The sequence below is a fragment of the Brassica rapa genome, chromosome A05 (genome assembly GCF_000309985.2).
Source record: "Brassica rapa cultivar Chiifu-401-42 chromosome A05, CAAS_Brap_v3.01, whole genome shotgun sequence".
Taxonomy (NCBI): domain Eukaryota; kingdom Viridiplantae; phylum Streptophyta; class Magnoliopsida; order Brassicales; family Brassicaceae; genus Brassica; species Brassica rapa.
In genome coordinates this window covers 7,566,305-7,587,272 of record NC_024799.2, presented here as the reverse complement: position 1 = coordinate 7,587,272, position 20,968 = coordinate 7,566,305, and the positions used below count along the sequence as shown (strand labels likewise).

The 20,968-nt window shown below is 30.8% G+C and overlaps 3 protein-coding genes across 4 annotated transcripts; 2 read left to right on the top strand and 1 right to left on the bottom strand.

The window, feature by feature from the left end:
• Positions 1 to 414: 414 nt before the first annotated feature.
• Positions 415 to 3,634, top strand: LOC108871867 (blue copper protein-like). Its single transcript, XM_018658876.1, has 3 exons — positions 415 to 612; positions 1,109 to 1,227; positions 2,977 to 3,634. Exons 1-3 carry the CDS (start codon positions 415 to 417, stop codon positions 3,632 to 3,634), a joined length of 975 nt encoding a protein of 324 aa, XP_018514392.1.
• Positions 3,635 to 8,399: 4,765 nt separating this feature from the next.
• Positions 8,400 to 9,239, top strand: LOC103868241. The gene is made up of 2 exons (XM_009146353.1): positions 8,400 to 8,776; positions 8,879 to 9,239. Exons 1-2 carry the CDS (start codon positions 8,400 to 8,402, stop codon positions 9,237 to 9,239), a joined length of 738 nt encoding a protein of 245 aa, XP_009144601.1.
• Positions 9,240 to 13,356: 4,117 nt separating this feature from the next.
• Positions 13,357 to 15,392, bottom strand: LOC103867916 (transcription factor TCP10). 2 transcript variants are annotated; one of them, XM_009146011.2, is made up of 2 exons: positions 13,814 to 15,392; positions 13,357 to 13,708 (listed from the first exon to the last, which is right to left on the bottom strand). In XM_009146011.2, exon 1 carries the CDS (start codon positions 14,867 to 14,869, stop codon positions 13,820 to 13,822), a length of 1,050 nt encoding a protein of 349 aa, XP_009144259.1. In that variant the 5' UTR covers positions 14,870 to 15,392; the 3' UTR covers positions 13,357 to 13,708; positions 13,814 to 13,819. The 2 variants fall into 2 exon arrangements, with proteins under 2 accessions (XP_009144259.1, XP_009144258.1); XM_009146010.3 differs by having other exon boundaries at positions 13,357 to 13,711; positions 13,814 to 15,388.
• Positions 15,393 to 20,968: the final 5,576 nt, after the last annotated feature.

Genomic DNA, 20,968 nt, shown 5'->3' with positions numbered 1-20,968 from the left:
AATATTTCTATTTCTTATATTGTATATTTACTTTTTTTATATGTATTTTTATTTTTATTTTTTGTTAATGCCACATGTCATCTTTCGAGATAATTTTTTTTTGCTGATGTAGACGCTCTATGAAGCCTCAAAATGTCTCTTTTATTAGTATAGATATCCCATATACAGAAGAAAAACAACATTATAATTAACCAAGTTATATTTGGTTGAATAAATATAAATTAAAAATCTTTAAAATCCTGAAGGGAAAAGGATTTAGCTCAAACGATACCCCATGCTCTACATAAACATCATAGCGACCTCTCAAATTCTCATCAAACAAACTCAAAACTTCATATATCAGTTCCACACTTGATTTGTTAGCTTGTTTAGTTCTCTCATTCCTAAAAAAAAAGAGAGAACAAAACATCGATCATGGCTTTGATCAAGAACAAATCCTTATTCGCTTCTTTTATGATTTTTGTGGCACTCTTTGTTGGGGGCACCGTTCACAATGTCGGAGACACGAAAGGATGGACCATGATGGGCGTTGATTATGAGGCATGGGCTTCTTCAAGAACTTTTCAAGTCAGAGACTCTTTGATCTTCGAAAACAACAAAGACTACCACGACGTACGTCAATAAGTCACCCCCAACAATTTTGAGTTGTGTGTACCATCTAATGCATTAGAAAGATATGAACCGGGTCTGACACAGTGACACGGTCACTCTAACGAAAGCAGCAGGTGTCCACAACTTTATATGCGGAGTTCCTGGTCACTGCGACCCGTGCCGTGCGAAGTTTTCAGAGGCCTAAGTCAATTTTTTTTTCTTTTGACAACATTTAAGGCAAATATTTTCTCAAATGATCTTCATATAAGATTTCGGTATGTTCGCATAGATATAGTGACTATGTTTATAATTGAAATCTAAAAAGAGAATCTAAACAAAAATCTAAATATATATATATATATACAATCAAACTCTTTATGTACAGTATATAAACATATATAACACTAACTAATGCATTTTATATATAAAATAGGCCCTAAATATTAACTAAAAATGATGGGGTCTAAGGCCATTGTCTTTTTCGACAAGGGTAAGCACGGCTCTGACTGCAACATAGGACAAAACTAGCGTTCCGGCCTCGTTAGGTCCGGCTGCAGCTCCTGTTCCTAGACAGGTCCGGTCACCAAGCTTATCCTTGTCTCCTTTGCCTGATTCAACGGTTAATAATGGTCCAAGGTACCAGAAGAAACCATCACGAGTCCCACATAGCGCAGCTTCAAACTCTAGTGTTTGGATCGGATCCTACATCCTAATTTCTTTATTTCCTTTTTTCATCTTATTTTGATAGACTCCACACACTTTTTATTTCCTTTTGGTTCTACTTCTTACTTTGTAGTTTTTACCTTTGAAATTTTATGTTGGACGTATAGTTATTTTTCTTTCCTTCAATGGTTTTGCATGTTTACTTCAAAATAATAAATTAATTCATTCTTTCTGATTTCCGTTTGTGCACTTAAATTATATACTTCTTGCACTTTAGCAGATGATATATTAAACAGTTGAATTGGACTCCGTAGTACACGAGACATCAAAAAGTGATACTTTTTTTTTTTTTGTAAATTGTCAAATTCAAGGGCTTTTATTAATGTCTAAGAGTTAAAAAAAATATAATGATTTCCCCGTATATCAAATTAACATACAATCTTTATGTAATTCTTATTTTCATATCAGCTACTAAATATATCAATGTTAGGGCCGGTGAATCAAAAAGAAATTAACGTCAAAATTAAGGAAAAAGGAAATTATCTTTTCCTGAGTCATTTGATTTACTTTATAGGTATGTCTTCGCTACAAACAATGCGTATACGGTAGATATGTTTAAATTAATTCGGGCTTTTCCAGTAAATGGAAAGTAGACGACGAAAGAAAACCAAGGTGGATTCAAAGAAAACCATTCATCACAACTACCACAACAACCACATTAGTCTCTTGTATCAGAGAATGAATGAGAAAACCCCGCGAGATCAAGTAACCCAAGGTCCCAAGCCAACCCAAGAACAAGGTTTTGAACTAAGAACATTCATAAATGAGAAATATTCCCGAATATCATTAAAAACGTTTTTGTTACAAACATACACTAAAGATCAAAATGACTAAAATGTTTCAATAAAGAGATAAATATATAATTATACCTTAGAATTAATTAATCCAAACATTAAGATTTAGAGTTAAGGGGTGGCGATTTAGGATTGAGTTTTAAAATTTTATAAAATAAAAAATAAATATTAAAAATTTGAAAATAAAAATTTGAAAAATAGTTTCAAAAAGTATTTTCGAATTACAAAAAAAAAATAATAAAAAAAATTGTAAAGAAAGTTTCAAAAAAAAAATTTATAAAAAAGTTTGAATTTGAAAGCATATAATCTAAAACTATAATTTTTTTTGTATTTATATATCTAAGGTATTTTAGACTCTTTTTATCTATTTAATAAAACATTTTGGTCATTTTTCGTCTTAGGGTCTATTTTTGTAACAAAAACTTGAAAATTGTCTATTTAAAAGAATTGCCCTTCATAAATTTTCAACAAGGACAAGAAAAAAACCTGCTAACATTTTTTATATGAGAAATTAATTTAATTTTTGTAAGTTGAAAAGTATTGGAAGCTTACTAATGCCCTTTATCCATTCTTAACGAATTCTAAATAAAATCGGGACAATATTTGTAAAATATTTTTTGAATGGTTAAGGAATAGGAAAATTTTAACCCAAAACAAAATAAATAAATAAAAAGAACGAGAAAGAAAAAAATAAACAAATTCACTCCGTCGTGGACCATTCAAACACTATTAATTGGAATCATAATCATAAAAGGAAAAGAAAGTATGGGAAAACACTATATATACAGGAACAAATCTAAACAATGTCCTCACAAAAAAATTCTATCTAATATCTGTTTTCTCATTGTTTTTCGACCTCTCGATCAAGGAAAGAATCAGCATCGACCATGAAGACCACAATCATGAGTTTGTTAATTGTGGTATTACCACTAATCGGTTTATCTCATGCTGCATCCTTTTACGAGGTTGGAGACTTCAACGGATGGACGACAAAGATGGGGGTTGCCTATTACAAGACATGGTCTTCTTCAAAGACTTTCTACGTTGGAGATGCTCTCATCTTTCAATACAACAAGGATATCCACAACGTGATTGAAGTGAACTTCAGAGATTATGAATCGTGCAACCCTAACTCAGCTCTGGCAAGATATAAATCAGAGTATGAACCGGTTAAACTTAACAGAACCGGGCACTATTACTTCATATGCGGTTTTACTGGTCACTGCGAAGCTGGTCAAAAGCTGGAGGTCCTAGTCATGCCTGCTTCTCTGCAGAATACTACCATTATTCAACAAAACAACACCTCTTCTTCTAACCCTAAACCTAATCCTGTTAATGCTAAGCCTAATCCTACGCCTAAACCTAAACCTTCTCCTTCGCCACCTTTAGAGGATCCTCTTGTGGTTCTTCCAGTAGATGATGCAACGATTGCTTCACTTCCTCACAATGCGGTCTCAAACCCTCGTGTGTGGAGTGGCTTAAGCATGCTCTCCTTAATTCTTCTAAAAAGCCTAGTTTCTTCTTGATTTTGTTGTTTCAAACATTATGTTTGCTATGTTAGGTGTTGCTTTGAGATTTATGAGTTGAATTTTTTTTGTTATTTACTTACATTGGCGTTTGGTTTTCTTTCCCCTTAATGGATTCTCTTATAAGCTCAAATATTTCTTTTTCTTTTAACTTCTTATTAAAAAGAAATCAAAGATTTTTTTCCAATAGTTTATACCTTAATCTCGTCGTATGTTGATAGTATAGACATTACAATGTTTTGCAGTTCATGAAGAAAAATATATTATTGATCCGAGGCGGTTACTAACTCGTCGTATATACGTAGTAGACATTACTATCTTTTGCAAGTACCCACAAAAGTAAATAAGTGAAGATACAAATTGAAAATACAACTTAAGACCTGTGGCTTATGAAATAGATCCAAGGCCACCTACAAGACGCTTTTTTTTTTCTTTTTTTTGAACAACCACCCACAAGACGCTTTATAATGATAAACTAGGATAATACCTGCGCCTTGCGCAGGGTAAGTTTATTTGTATATATTATCGATAATTTATATATTTGATCATTTTATTTATACATATACAATATTTTTTGTTGTTATTATATAATTTATTATCGGATCAATTTTTATTAAAAATTATGGAACAAAATTATAATTAATTTATCATGGGCTGATAGGATTGGACATTAAACAAATTATGACATAAAAACCTTATTTTTTTCATCGAACACATTCTTGAAAAAAAATGAACAGTATTTTTTCCACAGTTGAATTATTTTGACTTTTATCTTCCATATGGTTTTGAAAGCTTTCATATCAACCATCGAATTGATACATGTCATTTTTATATTTTTAGTCATATACTTAAGGAAAACTTACTTTTTTGTAATTTAAATTCGTTTTAAAAAATTCAAAATATAACATATAAGAAAAAGTCTAACATATAAGAAAAATATAACATATAAGGTGTCATCATTTTTGTATTTTAAAAGTTGTTTTTAAAAAATATATATAACATATAAAGTTTCCTCATTTTTGTAATTTAAAGTCATTTTAAAAAATCAAAAATATAACATATAAGAAAAAATTTATTTTTTATTATATGGTTAATGTGATTGTTTTTTTAATAATATAAAATAAAACAAAAGTGAAGAAGAATGCAAAAATTGTTATCAAATCTTTATTATTCATAATAATTAATTATCATATATATGTAAATCATATTAGGTTTTCGTAGCTTTTATTTAAGGAAAGAATACACACTTCTTATATTTTAGGTTAATATAATGTTCTTTAGTGGACATTAAACAAATTATGACATAAAAACCTTATTTTTTTCATCGAACACATTCTTGAAAAAAGTGAACAGTATTGTTTCCACAGTTGAATTATTTTGACTTTTATCTTCCATATGGTTTTAAAAGCTTTCAGACCAACCATCGAATTGATACATGTCATTTTAATGTTTTTAATCATATACTTAAGAAAAACTTACATTTTTGTAATTTAAAGTCGTTTTAAAAAATTCAAAATATAACATATAAGAAAAAATCTAACATATAAGAAAAATATAACATATAAGGTGTCCCCATTTTTGTACTTTAAAGCCGTTTAAAAAAAATATAACATATAATGTTTCCTCATTTTTGTAATTTAAAGTCATTTTAAAAAATTCAAAATATAAGATATAAGAAAAAATCTATTTATTTTTATTATATGGTTAATGTGATTGTTTAATTTTTTAAATAATATAAAATTAAACAAAAATGAAGAAGGATGCAAAAATTGTTATCAAATCTTTATTATTCATAATCATTAATTGCATTATATATGTAAATTATATTAGGTAATTCCGTAGCTTTTATTTAAGGAAAAAATATATACTTCTTATATTTTATGTTAATATAATGTTCTATAGTGTTATATAATTATGGAAAAACGGGACAACTTTAGATTGAACTATACTTTATATTAGGTGCTCTAGAATTCTTAGAAAATAGATTTAGAAGGCATTTAGATGTGCCACATAAGCAAGGAGTCTTTTTTAATTAATACAAAATTGAGGTTACATCTTTTCAAATACTTTTCAATTAATATATAGGGGATTCATTGGTTCTTAGTTTTGACATGAATCTATCTTCTTTTTAGTTATTCAGTAGAAGAATGCACCTTCGCGAATAAGTTATGAATCTATATAAGCTGAATGTTCCTCTTACATATCCATGTAAGACTGTGACAAAAAGCCAGACAAAGTCAGCTTTTACTAAAGACTGAACAGGAAAGTTAAGTTGAAAGTTCTTTGGCTCGTTTGACAAAATCATGGATTTACGCTTGTTATCGTCTAAACATCTTTTCCTCAACCGAATTACCTTTTGAGTAACCTGAACACATTAAAAGTTTAAAACCAATAAAAACATAAATAAGAAGCCAGAAACAAAATGTTCCTCATGGTTCATCGTTAGCTGGACTTAGGTTTGGTGATGGACAATGTTACCTCAATAAGTTCATCTGAGGCAAATGTATCCTATAGCTTCCTTAAGTGTCATCTGAATCGAAAAGATACAAAAAACTCAATACAAATTTTAGTGATCAAGAAACTAGAGAAATTTGAGAAGATAGAGTACCCATTCAGCTGTGTAAAACTATGAATGATGACTAAGGAATGAAGAGGAATAATGCATTCTTTCATGCTCATAAATTTTTTGTATCATTTATAAGAGATAGTTTTTACTTTCTATTCCTCTTCATTCTTTTTATTTAGAGAAATATAGAACAAATGTGTTTCTCTTTAAATATGATAAGGAATAATAATTCCTCCTTATTTCTATAATTTTATTTATGTATATTTTTTTCCTATCTATTCTCAATGTTCATGTGATGGTTACCGTATATATAAGGATCAGTGGAATTTGAGAAGTCATGTTAAACTCAGAATTCAGTTATACATTTCTAAAAATTAAATAGGGAAGTAGTCTATTCGGATATTAACTCTACACTAGCCACCATGTGACCTCCTATTGATGGAGTTGTCAAACAAGCCATAAGGGATTATATTCAGCAACACAACCACATATCTCTACTCTCACACTCAACATAACATAAGATGAGAAAATGGATCAGATCTGTCACACCTAGGAACAAATAGCTGAGGAAATGTAGAAAGAGATGTAGATCGGAGTCTTACAAGGTAGGTCAGACTCTTACTGGAAACAACAACAAAAACGGCGAAGGAGAAAGCAAGCCGGTGGAGGTAGCAGATGATATTCTCAATATTATCCTTAATGAGCTCTTCTGCAATAGTATTCATGAGTTGAATTCACAGAGACTAATGATTACTCAATAGATTTTAGTTTCGAATTAAACTAAACATTAGTAGATGTAATGCAAATAAAAGACAAATAAAAACTAGGTTGTAAGTTTGATAGAAAAAGTGCTAAACTGAGGGTAAAATAATTAAGCAAAAAGCATACTAGACATATTTTTAGAAGTTTAATTAAGAATCATTTTAAATTTAATGGTGATATATGAGTTAGTAGTTATTAACACTAGGATAAGGACCCCCGCAGTTTGCGGGGGAAAGACGTTAAATTTTAAATAGAATTAAAAATAAAAATTATATAAAATATTTGAAATGAAAATGATGACATATAAAAAGTTTAGTTTATACTTAATCTTAGTAATTACTGCTAAACCTAATATATATTAAAGGATACATAATTGCCAAATAAGATGAAATTAATTTGTTCTATTGCGATTTTAGAAAAGAACCACTAATTTATTATAAATTTGGGCACCAAAATTAAAATACTAATTTTGCTAGAATATGGTGCCTTTAATAAGATGTTTCAAGTATAAAATTTTAGTGGATTTGAAATGAAAATGATGACACATAAAAAAGTTTAGTTTATACTTAATCTTTGTAATTAATGCTAAACCTAATATATATTAAAGGATACATAATTGCCAAATAAGATGAAATTAATTTGTTCTATTGCGATGTTTGAAAAGAACCACTAATTTATTATAAATTTGGGCACCAAAATTAAAATACTAATTTTGCTAGAATATGGTGCCTTTAATAAGATGTTTCAAGTATAAAATTTTAGTGGATTTGTAATTTCGTAATGAACTAACATCATAGAGAAAAACTACACAATTGATATGGATTCTGGTATATCCAAAAATAACTGTAAATAAGACTAAATGAATATATGCAATTTTGAAATAATTAATAATTTTACGATCAACTATAAAATATTATCTTATAATATTTAAGGCATTTTACAGTAATACTTAAGGTTCAAATTTTACATAACATACCAACATAAGGATGAACATATTAATTTAGTGAGCAGTCAATATTGGTATAAAATACAAACATTGGTAATGACTGAAGTGTGCATGAGTGGATGTCAAAAAAAAATTGTACATTGATAATGACTGAATTGTCTTAAACATATTTGTTGAAAGTAGAATGTAGTGCCTTCGTTTAGTCGGGATCGCCAACACAAACCCACAAGGCTAAGGTGAGTTGGGCAGATGTGTGTTATCCCAAGGAAGAAGGAGGGCTTGGAGTTAGGAGGCTGCGAGATACTTCTAAAGTCTACGCGTTGAGACTTATATGGAGGCTCTTTACTCAATCTACATCCTTATGGGTCTGTTGGATTAAGCATTATCTGCTTAGACAAAACTCTTTTTGGGATGTGAGGGATGACAGTAAGGGATCTTGGATTTGGAGGAAGTTACTTAAGCTAAGGGACTTAGCGTATGAGTTTATGAAAATGGAGGTTCGAGATGGATCAAATACGTCTTTCTGGTTTGATAATTGGATGGGTGCAGGGAAGTTGATTGATGTCACAGGGGCCATTGGCAGAACATATTTGGGCCTACCGCGAAGAGCGCTGGTATGTGATGCGGTCTCCAGTGATGGTTGGAGTTTGAGGAATAAGCGCAGCAGGAGGTTCCAGACTCTATACAATCAGATACTTGCAATGCCGGTTCCTGATGAAGACAGGGGAGAGGATCTGGTTCTGTGGAAGCAAGGAGAGGACGAGTTTCAAGAAAGTTTCTCGACTGCAAGAACCTGGGAGCAGATTAGGCACAAAAAGCCTAAGGTAGACTGGTCTGAGGCTGTATGGTTCACGCAGAGCACACCTCGGTACGCTTTTATCACTTGGCTAGCAGTGCAAAACTGGCTTTCTACCGGAGATAGGATGAGGAGTTGGGGTATCACGTAGGGGTGTGGACTTTGTGGAGAAAGGGATGAGACAAGAGATCATCTCTTCTTTGCTTGTCCCTACTCCTTCACTGTCTGGGAAGGTCTAGTGAGAGGGTTCTTTGGACGCAGGACCAACCCTGACTGGTCTACCACACTCAATGCGATCAAACGCAAGAGGGCAAATAGACTGGACTCCATCCTGCTCAAGATGATCTTCCAAACAGTCATTTACCACATATGGAGAGAGAGAAACTCAAGGCGGCATCAGGGCAACTGGGTATCGACGAACCGAATGCATAAGGCCATTGATAGATCAATGAGAAATAGGATAGTGTCGCTGAAGTATGACCCGCAGCATCGATATGCTGGACTGCTACAGAGATGGTTCGAGCTCACGGCTTAGGTAGATGGGGGTCTTTCTATAGATCTCCCTATTCTTTTTTCTTCTTTTAGTATATTCTTCATAATCTGATTCTTTGTAAATGTAATTCTTTTACCTAGTTGATCAATAAATTTGAAATTTCATCAAAAAATAAAGAAAGTAGAATGTAAATCATATCTTATACATCTATTAACATTTTTTTATATATAACCATCTAGTAAATATGGTTTTCTGAAACACACAATAGCAACAATCGAATAACAATGAGATTAATACTTTCTCAATAATTTGTTTTGGTAAAATTTTCAAATAACTGGACATTATAATATTTAAATGAGAATATGTCATAAAAATTGAGAAAAAATAGAGTTGAAAAGATAAAATAATTACAATATTTCTTGTAAGAATCTGTTACAAAGCTAATGTATAATTGGACTATATAATATTTATAATTAATGGTAATGAAAGAAATTATAATGAAAATTGCATCGTTAAAGTCATTTATAATTATTATATGATTAAGAAAGATCCTATGATAGATAAGCTCTTGTAGAAATTAATATTTATCATTTTTTTACGTTTACAAAAATAGTATTTGCAAAACTGAATGAAAGGTTTAATAGCAATGTTCATCTAAATGTTGATTGACTACAAATATATTTTTCTATACCGATTCATAAGATATTGAATTTTTGTTTTTTATTATTTTTAGTGAAAACATTGTGACGCGTATTAGAATAATACCTTTTCAACATAATTCAATAAATTTAAGATATGTAATACAATCTTCACCGCTCATTAGTGTTTTTCTGCTTGATTTTTATTGACACCATTTTTATTGGATTGTTACAAATATTTTAGATGATACAGTAAGAAATTAAAAGTTACAGAAAATGAATAACACGAGAGGAGAGAGAGTTCGTCACCAAAAAGATGTATTTCAATTCACCTCCTCCTACACAATCCCAACCAGCCAAATTCTCTCGAAATCATGGAAAAGTATTATATATTAATTTTTTTTTAAATGTAGAACAATTATATTGTAAAAAACTTGAAACAGTAATTTAATAAAAGTACTTTGATCTTAAAATTATTATAAAATATATTTTGTGTCTAATATTTTTCATTTCATAATGAATAATATAGTTAAAACAATAATTTTTGATAACTTAAATTGTGAATGTAAAATGTAGAAAAATAAAATTATAGAAAACTCATTTCTGAATTTATAGGAAAATTAAGATTTAATCATTTATTTTAAAATCATAACTTATTTAATTAAAAAGTTTGTTCACTTAGATAATAATGTACTTGCTTAAATATAAACTATGGATTTGGAAATACTAACAAAATAAAGTAATATATTTAAGATAATTTTCACACTTTCTAAACACAAAGAAGATATCGTATATGTTGCTGGATACTTTAATCTTTTCTTGTGCACTGGAAACTTTAATCTTACGTGAAATGTTGTTTATCAATACATACAGTTAAGGAAAATTTTAATACATAAAACAATGCTAATTTCACAGCACTTATTTTAAGTGCTGTAGAAATGAAACCAATATTCGATTCAAACAAAGGAGGTTTATAAAAGAAAGCTGGTTGGATGGAAACATAAAACATTACAATTTAAAATTAAATATTAAATATATTTTGTGCTGCTAAACAAATAAATAAATTGTTAAAATATGTATTTTCAAGACCAAAGTAAGAAATGTGTAAACCAAGAAATATCCATTCAAATTTGAAATGTGAGAAAATCTAAATTTCGTTTGTACGACGAATACTGATTTCCATTTCAAGGCCAGCGACGACACCTTTGAAAAGACACAAGTGTCAAAAGTTGCTACTTTTTATGAATAAGTGGTTGTTAACAAAAATTAGATGCAACTAACTTAAAACAAAGAAAAAGAAAAACTTAAAACAAAGAAAAGAGACTGTATGATGTGTTTTTTGTGTTTTTGACTTTTCTTTCATACATATTTAGTTAAGAATATTGAACAATTATAAATTTTAGGTTTCTATAACATTTTTGTTTGTCGCTAACCAACAACTAAATATGTTTGCATGGGATAATATACATAAAATCTCTTATGATGTTTTTATATTCTCTTGGAAATTTTAAGCATGTATCCAAAACAGGCAGTTGAAAACAGGCCTGGAGAAAACAGTGTAAATTCACAATTCTTAATTGTTCCAATTATGATGCCATGGGGGTTTTCTGAGTTTAAAACGTGACACCTATGCCGACTTAAATATTCCAATGGAAAACCATGGCCGAAAAGAAACACTCCCAGATAACACTCTCCAACCGAGAGACACAGCGTTTGATCAACCCATGATCAACCCATGACTATCATATGACTGTTGGATTTTAATTTTTTTTCTTCAGCTCGTTTTTCACAGTTACACGCCGCCCTTTCATATCTCTTGGGTTGACATGGTTATAACTCGAAGCATCGCCTAGGACAACCTAATGACCGACTCATCACCTTCTCTTGAAGCGCTGACTCGGCCGATTTTGCGTCAACTCGGCTGTGTTTTTAAACACTTGTTTCCATAACGAAAACAGTAGGACATTAAAAATGAAAGGGAGTAAGAACAATGGCATGACAAAGTGACAAATAAACAATATATAAATTTGTTAAGAAATTTTCTTTTGGAAGGGTTGTGTCTTTTGGTACAAGAAGAAGCGGTTGTGTCTTTTGGTACAAGAAGAAGGGGTTGTGTCTTTTGAAAAGCGATGATTCGAACACGAAACGTTAAGAACACCGTTTAGATTACTGATGACATCATACATTTAAACGAAACTAAAACTTGACCATTAGATTGTTATAAAAAAGCGATTCTTAGCGTTCGATTTAACTTTTATTTTCCTATAAAAAATTGCTTACATCAACGAAGACAAAAAGTGGTTTCCTATTATATATAGATATTTCAGAAAACTACAAAAAGATAAAATTTTATAAAGAAAATTTAATTTAATAATGATATAGAAATAGTCAATACTTTATTTCAAAAAAAGTTATATGAAATGAATTCAAGTCAATTTAAGATACACTTACAAATTTTAAAAATAATAGATATTTATATAAAATTTGCTAAAATTATCACCAAAAGTGATGTGAATTTTGCTTTTATTTACGATTATATTACTTTTTGCATATTAGTAATATTAGATATTTTATTTTTGTTTACAGTATATAGTTAAATTTAGTTACATTTTATTTAGAAAGTTTGTCATAAATTAAAATTTTCACCACTAAAATTTTACGTACATGTTATATAATATGGAAGCATGTCACATATTTTTTATCAAACCATGTTATTATTTTTTTCTTGAGCAATTTTTAGAGATTATTATTTGTGAAATAATGTTTATGGGATTTGTTTCGATTTTTATCTTGACATATTCCAATAAATTTAAGCACAATCCTTGGTCAAAATGCCAAAGTGGTCATTTTCATATCAGATAAGTAACTATATTTAACTAATATAGATGATACTAGTTGGCAAAAGAAAAGTAATAATAAATTGTACTCAAACTTTTCATATTAGTACGAAAATTCTTAGCTTTTAACGTCTCGTGTGAAAACGATGATCATCGTTGGGATAAAGAAATGATGGTCATCATGTGACTAAAAAGTACAAAACACTTTAACCTATATCATCTTTTATTTCATCAAACTTATCCCACAAAATTATATACCACTGCCAAAACAGTGATCAGTGTCGTTCTCTCCCTATGTGTATGAGACTGTACATATAACTATTCCCATTATTTTAAAGAGATGTAACTTCTTTCAAAATCAAGAAACCTAACTAAAGCAGACTGAAATATCATTTAGTATCTCTGTCACAGAGCTTGAATACTCAATAGCAACTTTTGCACACAAAATTCCAAACTTGTTACAATGTTGACTTTTCTATTAAATAGTCGCAACTTTTTAGCAGATAGCTAAAGGCATCAGAATTCAGAAGCCATCTTAATGAATGATAGCTGCACAGAGGATGATGAGCAGCTCTTATTCTTCAATTACTAGTTTCTACGACCGTAAAGTTCTAAATATTTCAACTTCAAAATTAACTGGAAAACATTACTTAGTATAAGACATAAAAAAAACCACAAGCAAAATCCAGAAAATTATAACTCACTTATAGAACAAAAATGAGATTACAAATAACAACACAAGAACATATTAAAGGGAAACACACACATAGAACCCATCTCATTCAGTATCATAGTCTTGATGATCAATGCAGAACCATAAAGTAAATAAGCAAAACTGAATAATAAAAATACTAAAAAGAGAGTAGTAGAAGTAGTCTTGAATCATAATAACTGAAACCACATATCTATAAACATATGGATAGATCATAGATGGTAAAACAATTAATATATCGCGTACTCTTCTTCCATCTCATTAATTCATCCTTCTTCCTCCGTGTCCTGATATATGAGAAACCTCCATTGTTCTTACCCTTTTCTTCTACAATGAAAATCAAAGAGAAACATATGGGTTGATTAATAAAAAAATTTAGAGTCATTAATTAAAGTTTTCTTTAAATGTGCTAGATAGCTAAAAGCAAACCTGTGTTTAGAGATGTGAGTTTGGAGGAGAAGAAGAAGAGTTTGGTTGAGTAGGTTCTTCTCCATGGATGGGGAAGCTGAGGCCTTGCATCATCATCATCCCATGAGAACCATACTGTGATGAAGAAGCAAACATCACAGGAGAAGCTTGATTGTGATGATGATGATGATGATTGTCCGACGTTGTTTGATGATGATGATCCCAAGAACGAAACGAGTGAGGGAATAAACTGGACTGAAGGGTACCCCGTTGTTGTTGTTGTTGGCCACCAAGAAACACTTGTTGTTGCTGACTGTTAAGCAATGTCATCATCGATGGTTGATGATGGTGAAGATTCACCATGAAACCACCGTTACCTCTTTCTTGCTCTTCTTGTTGTTCAGATGGTGACGACGATGACGTCATCGTTAAGTCGTGATGGTTCCAACCAGAGATTCTCCCAAATGTCTCGAAATGAGACGTGGCGAAGTTGTTGGTCTCGGGAACTACTGTGCTGTTGATGTTGTTTCCTTGAAATGGGTGAAGAGAGAGACCAAGATCTTGATTTAGGTTCGGTGTGGTTGTTGTTGTTCTTGAAACTATATTGTCGGCATCGTGATGATGAGGGTAGTTTTGGAAATTCATGTTCGTACCACCGCCGCTTGTAGTTGTTGTCGCCGGGAAGAACGTTTTCATTGCGTCTTCAGGATCAAGATTGGCCGCTACAAACTGCGTTTGAGTATCAACCAAGTTGGGCTCGGAAGAAGAAGATCCCGGTTTAGTGGTATCATTCTCCGGTGGTTCTTGAGTGGTTTCGAGCTTATCGATGGCAGCTTTAGCTTTCTTGATGAGCCAGTCCACGGCTTTGCTTGGCCGGTCATACTGTAACCGGTCTTGCACATCGTAGAACTGAATCGCCGTGTGAGCTGCGAGTCTCACGCGCCGGTCACGTGGACCCTTAGATGTGAAAACTTTGCTGTGACGGTCTTTTCGTCCTGTGGCTCGAATTATGTGACCACCTGGAACCTCTATTATCTCTCCTACTCCATCTCCGGCGCTATAACCTTTAAGTCCCATTTTGTTGACCTCTCAAAATGACACTGCTCTTGACTAGTGGGGGGGTTTTATCAGCTTGAGGAGGAAACTTTCGTGCTGTTTTTGTTTGGCTCTTCAAAATGGTTGCCGTTTTTGTTGTTGTTGTTGTGGTTGTGTTTGGTGTGTAGTGAGTTTAATAACATCTGATGCAGGCTGGAGACAGCTACCTGAAAGGTGATACAAGAAGTAGCCCATCTACGCAGATCCCCAAAAGTTCTGCCATGGCAGTCACAGGATTCAATGTCCCCAAGATACCAAAAAAAAAAAATGAAGAAAAACAAAACAAGAGAAGAGGCCTCACAACAAAAGAACTGGAATCTTTGGTCTAGCTAGGGTTTTCTTTTAAAGAGATATATTAGTACAATAGAATTGATAGAATAGAAAAGAAAAGAAGATAAAATACTTTTCTCGATATGTTTAGTTGGTGTAAAATTAAAGGGGAAGAAGACGAAGAAGAGAGATATGGAGGAGTATTGTTGGTGGAAAGGATGGCAGAAGTTAAGGGTTCAGAATAGGAAAAGTAAACTAAATAAATATACCCTTTTGCTTTCAACCCTTTGTTCCTTATATTATAATAAGATTCCCATTTCGCATATCAACATGTCTCAACATGTGTCCTTCCTTGAGTTCTTAGCCACATATTTATTTCAATTTTATCTGTTACAGAAAAAATTCCTCAATCATTATTCTTCAATCATGCGTGCATGCCATATTAAACATACATAACCAATGTGAAAAAAAGCACACGCACATATATACATGTATGTTTTTGACCAAAAATATACACAAATGTTGGTCGGTAGAAATTATATGTTAAACGGAGTGGGCAATGAAATAGATTGACGTACAAGTATTATTGATAGAATAGTTTCCCAATTATTTCTATATACTATGCAAGGAGAGAGAAGATTGTTTCATGTGGATAACCATGATTAAAGCCTAATGTTGAATGAGATTCGAATTTAAAAGAGCAAAAAGTGTTAGGAACTTATGAGTTATGATTAAGGTCATCGTCTGAAAATTTTGCTTTTCCTTGTAATTACAACTCTAACATTTATGTAATAAATTTTCCCTTTTTGTGATTATTTTAAACATCTTTCCCTTATTATTCAAGACGTTGATAATGATACACACCAGCTTTTTCTCGTTCCACTAAAAAGAGGGCAATGAAACATACGTTTCAGACTTTTTTTTCCTCTTACCACAACCATTTCGTTATAGATTTGATTATTAGTTTAGAGTTTTGAAGATAATTTTGTAAACATTCGTTTGTTTTAAACTTTTGGTTATATAAACATAAATAGTATACTTTTGCTTCCAAATTAAAAGAAAAATGAAAAATAAATCCCCTAGTTTCATAAAATAGCATTTTATGCCGACGATATAAGTTACAAATTTCTGTTAAAATTAAAAATTTAATTTCTTCAGTTTAGTTATCAAAAACTTTAATTGTTTGTTTTTTTTTGCGAGTAAACAAAGTTATATGATTGATAAAGACGAACAATCTAATAATTCACATTAATGTAACATTGATAAAGACGAATAATCTTATAATTCATTTTTGAGAGTAACCAAAGTTATAGTCTTATAGAAATCCCATGCAGTTATAAATAGGTATCTAAAGCCAGTTTAAAAAGGTGTTAGAAACGTTTCCAATAGCTCGTTATAACTTGTAAACAATATATTTAACATATTTATGTGTGTGTAGAAACAATCAATTAAATAGTCCACTCGATCTAGATTTGAGTATGTTTATCATAGACCACAATTAAAATATAATAAGAGGAAAAAAGCAGAAACTAAAAAGTGTCAAATTTGTCGTCAACTTGAAGACTTCCGAAAGTTGAATTAGAAAAAAAAGAATTGCAGGTTTTTTTAATTTAATGTCTTTAGAAAAAGCATACGCGCATGCAAAATCTGCCTTCATCCCAAAAGATTCCACGGTTCCACCTTATACTTGCAAGTCGTGAAACTTAAGTTAGCCCTCTATATCTTATCCATCAGTTCCACTTTTAAAAAGTAGATCATACCCAATTCAATTAATTTTTACTGAAAATATATAATTTTATTCTATGAAAGACTACTGAACTATTCCTCCGTGAATAAGTTTGGCGAATTGGTAGTGAAGAGAACTTTCCAGGTTAATTCGCAACAGATCGAGCTATACTGGGAGAGATACCGTGACTCTCACATGTTCTCATAAAGCTCATTGGCATCATTGTAACATGATGCAGTGGTGGGTTGGACCGTTCTAAATAAAGATCCAAAGTATTTTATGGTTTTGTAGTATCTCGACTGTCTCCGTACGTGGATATCTAAGTCTTATGTCCTCTATCATATCTGTCTTGATTCTACTTCATCCGATGGATGGTTTGGACTACACAGTAAAAAAAAAAAACAAGATATTGATTTACCATGCAAATTATTGTTTATTTTTTCGATTGATTTACCGAGTAAATTACTAGTAGGCCAACCATTATAAATTACTCTATATTAAACATGATTACTTGTCGAGTTCTTTTTCAAAAATCTTCTGAGTATTCAAATGCATTGAAATGACATATATTCTAAACCATTTCTTGTAACTCTTCTCACATGCACTAATATTTTTTTTTGGTAAAACACATGCACTAATATATATCTTAGAAGTTGGAATATTATACATTTACCATCCCTCACAGAAAGCGATGTCCTTAACTCGTTATCGAAGTCCGAGATTCTTATCTCCATGATAATAAGCTCAAAAACACTTCATACTAGTTTGAGTTTTGCAATATATTCGTTATGTCCTGACCGTTTTCCTCGGCTGAACTCTACATCTCATCATCGCGCATATAAACTTTGCTTCATATTTCCATGATGAACCTTTTTACCAAAAATAAATTTCCATGATTTTAATTAGAGTTTAGAGAGTTCCTCTTTATACATAATTTGGTCATGACCAACTAAAATTTTGAGAACTGATATTCGATCATAGATGAAATTCCTAGGTACCTACGGTGTTAGAATTCAGAAAATATATAAAACAACTTCTGGACGATTAAGCTCACAACATTTACATAAACTTGCATTGTCTGTTTTAGGTAGAGTTTAGTTCACTAAAAATATGCAACCGTTTGTATCAACAAATTAACCTACGACGTTAAGCCAGTTTGGTCTTGAAAGATAACTTGCGATATTTTATCGTTTATCTATAGTTTGCATTTGTTCAAAGACTTTCAAATGCTTGATCATGTATGATACTGTTTGTTAATAACTTAGTGACCCAAAAAAATCTTGTTAATAGCTGGTTCTTACATATATATTTAAGTGAAGCATTTAATTATTGAACCCCTTTTTCCAACTGGAAAGTAGGCTATATATCTAGATAGGAAGAGCTAGGAAGCGTCGAGAATAATGGAATGCGAATGTATAATAATTAGTGTTGGACGTTGGGGAACCTAACTGAATAATGAATACTTAGGTCCCTGAGCTTGTGTATGATATACTTTTACATACGTATCGTGAATAGAAAATAACTCTAATTAGCTTCTTTTTTTTGTTCAAGCTAAGGAAATACTACTCCTTCCGTTTTTTTATATTTAAGGCTTTACGATTGTGCACATAGATTAAGAAACATTTAATTTCTAAACAAAAACATTATTAATTGTTTATCTAACCACAATTTAACCAATAATAAAATAGAAACTATAATATCATTGGTCATCTAGCATTAATTAGTAATAAATTTTACATAGAAAATTGAAAACGTGAAATAATTTGAAACAAAAAAATTCCACGTCATATATAAAAAAAACGGAGAGAGTACTTTTTAATATCAATAAATACTCTTTCTTAAATATAATCCCATAAAGACATCATATATACAACTGAAAACTTTATTAACTTTTATTCAGCGAAGATTATTTTTCATATACTATTTTTATTATTAAAATTTTAAAAAACTTTTTAGTGTATACCTTTTACTACTCCATCCATTTCATGGCAATTAACATACTTTATATCTCAAGTTATATGATGTTTTTAACTTTTAATATAAAAATTATATTTAATGTTTTATGATTATTTATCATTAATTAAACTTTACGTAGGTTAATAATAAATATTTTAATAAAAATAAAAATAATTTAAATATGTCTGTAACAATTAAACATTAATTATCATGAAAAATATGAAGTAATATTTACATAAAAACATAGCTTCTTTATGCACGAATTTTGATACAGTGGTACACATTTTTTTTGTCAACTACAGTGGTACACATATAATTTGTACTTTGGTACTAACTTCATAATACTCAATCTAGTACTAATAGAAATTTGTACCCGAATCTGAATCCGAATCCGACCCAAAAAACTCGAACCGGAATCCGAACCAAAGTAGAAAAATACCCGAACGGGTTTTGTATTGAACAAGTTTTGAAATCCCAACCCGATCGGGTATATCTGAAATCCGAATTAATACCTGAAGTCATCCAAAAATATAAATATTTTAACCTAAATCTACATCTTTCATCCAATATGTAATGACTGGTTTCTCTTAACCAATTTTTGCTTAATTAATATTATATAAAATCAATATCAAATCACTATTTTTCTTAACTTAAATATGTACACACATATACATATATATATATATATATATGAATATGTATCTCATTTTTAAACGTGAGACTAAAGCACCATCTACATCTCTCATCTTCTATCCCTACAAAAATTTTTTTCCTAAAATATTGTTCTTCTCACGATCCATATAAGGTTTTTCGAAGACATTAGTTGCTGTCGTCATCAACAATAACCACCATAAACATCACTGTAACAACCGGAGCCACTTCAAACCATCTTGTCGTTCTTCATACCGGAGGGATAGTTTCCATCCATGGAGCTTCCCTTGTTACTCTCGATCTTTTTACATAACAAAAGCAAGAAGAGGAATAGTTTTTTTTCTGCAAAAATTATGTGGTTTTAAATTTTCTTTTATCAAATGCTTTGTTTTTTCCGGTTATATCCAAAATACCCGAACCCGAACTAAAAATACCCAAACTCGACCCGGATTCTATACCTCTATATCGAAATACCCAAACATCTGAAATATCCAATCAGAACCCGAACGGGTATCCGAACGCCCATCCCTAATAGAAACTGTAATCTATAAGTGTTATCAATGCTTGAAAGCCTCATACATGTTGATTTTTAACTGTCCATATATATATATATATATATATATATATTTTTTTTTAAAGTGTCATTTTTAAAAGCTTAAATAAAATTAAAACTCATGGCCCGATTTACATTATAAATATTATATACATGAAACTGACGTATAATCTAAGGATTCCTGCTAATGTCGTTATTGTATCACCATCTTAGATTGAAATATATGAATTTTAAATATTATTAGTGAATCTAAAATCCAAATAAAGGTTCTTTAATTCAAACATAATATTAAATTAAATAATACCATACAGGAGATAAACCTACGAAAAAGTTATCTTATAGTTGCTCAGAATAAATAAGCGTGGATGGATTCGAATTGATAGCCAAATAGCTTGCCATATTATTCATAAATTTGATATGGAGATGATGATCATGCTTTGTTAGCAATGCGTAATAAAAGCTAAAGGCGGTCGTGGCTGCAGTCTGCAATGACCTCAATTTCCTCAACGTTGAGGATTTTGTCACCACATAATTTTCAAAAAGTTAAGTTATTAGAAATTAGAGTTTCTTTCGTTCAAATATTTTAGTTAAAGAAATATTTGGTGGTCTTATTTTCACATCAGAACTGAATAAAAGTTTACTATTTTGAATTTAATATAAATTTTTATCTAGGTTTAGAAGCAAGCAAAACTTAGTTACTTGTAACAATTTGAACCATTAATTTGTAGCCAGAAATTTAAATTTTTTGGGTTAGATGAATTTTGTCTCTTTTAAATGGGTACCTCTGCAAACAACCTTTGTTCTTTAGCCAGAGAGTTAAACTGTCAGTATCAGGACAGAGAGATAGTAATCAATGCGATTTTTTCTGTATTTTTGCTAAAAGCTTTAGGGTACTACAATACATTGTGAAGTTTGAATTTCCATA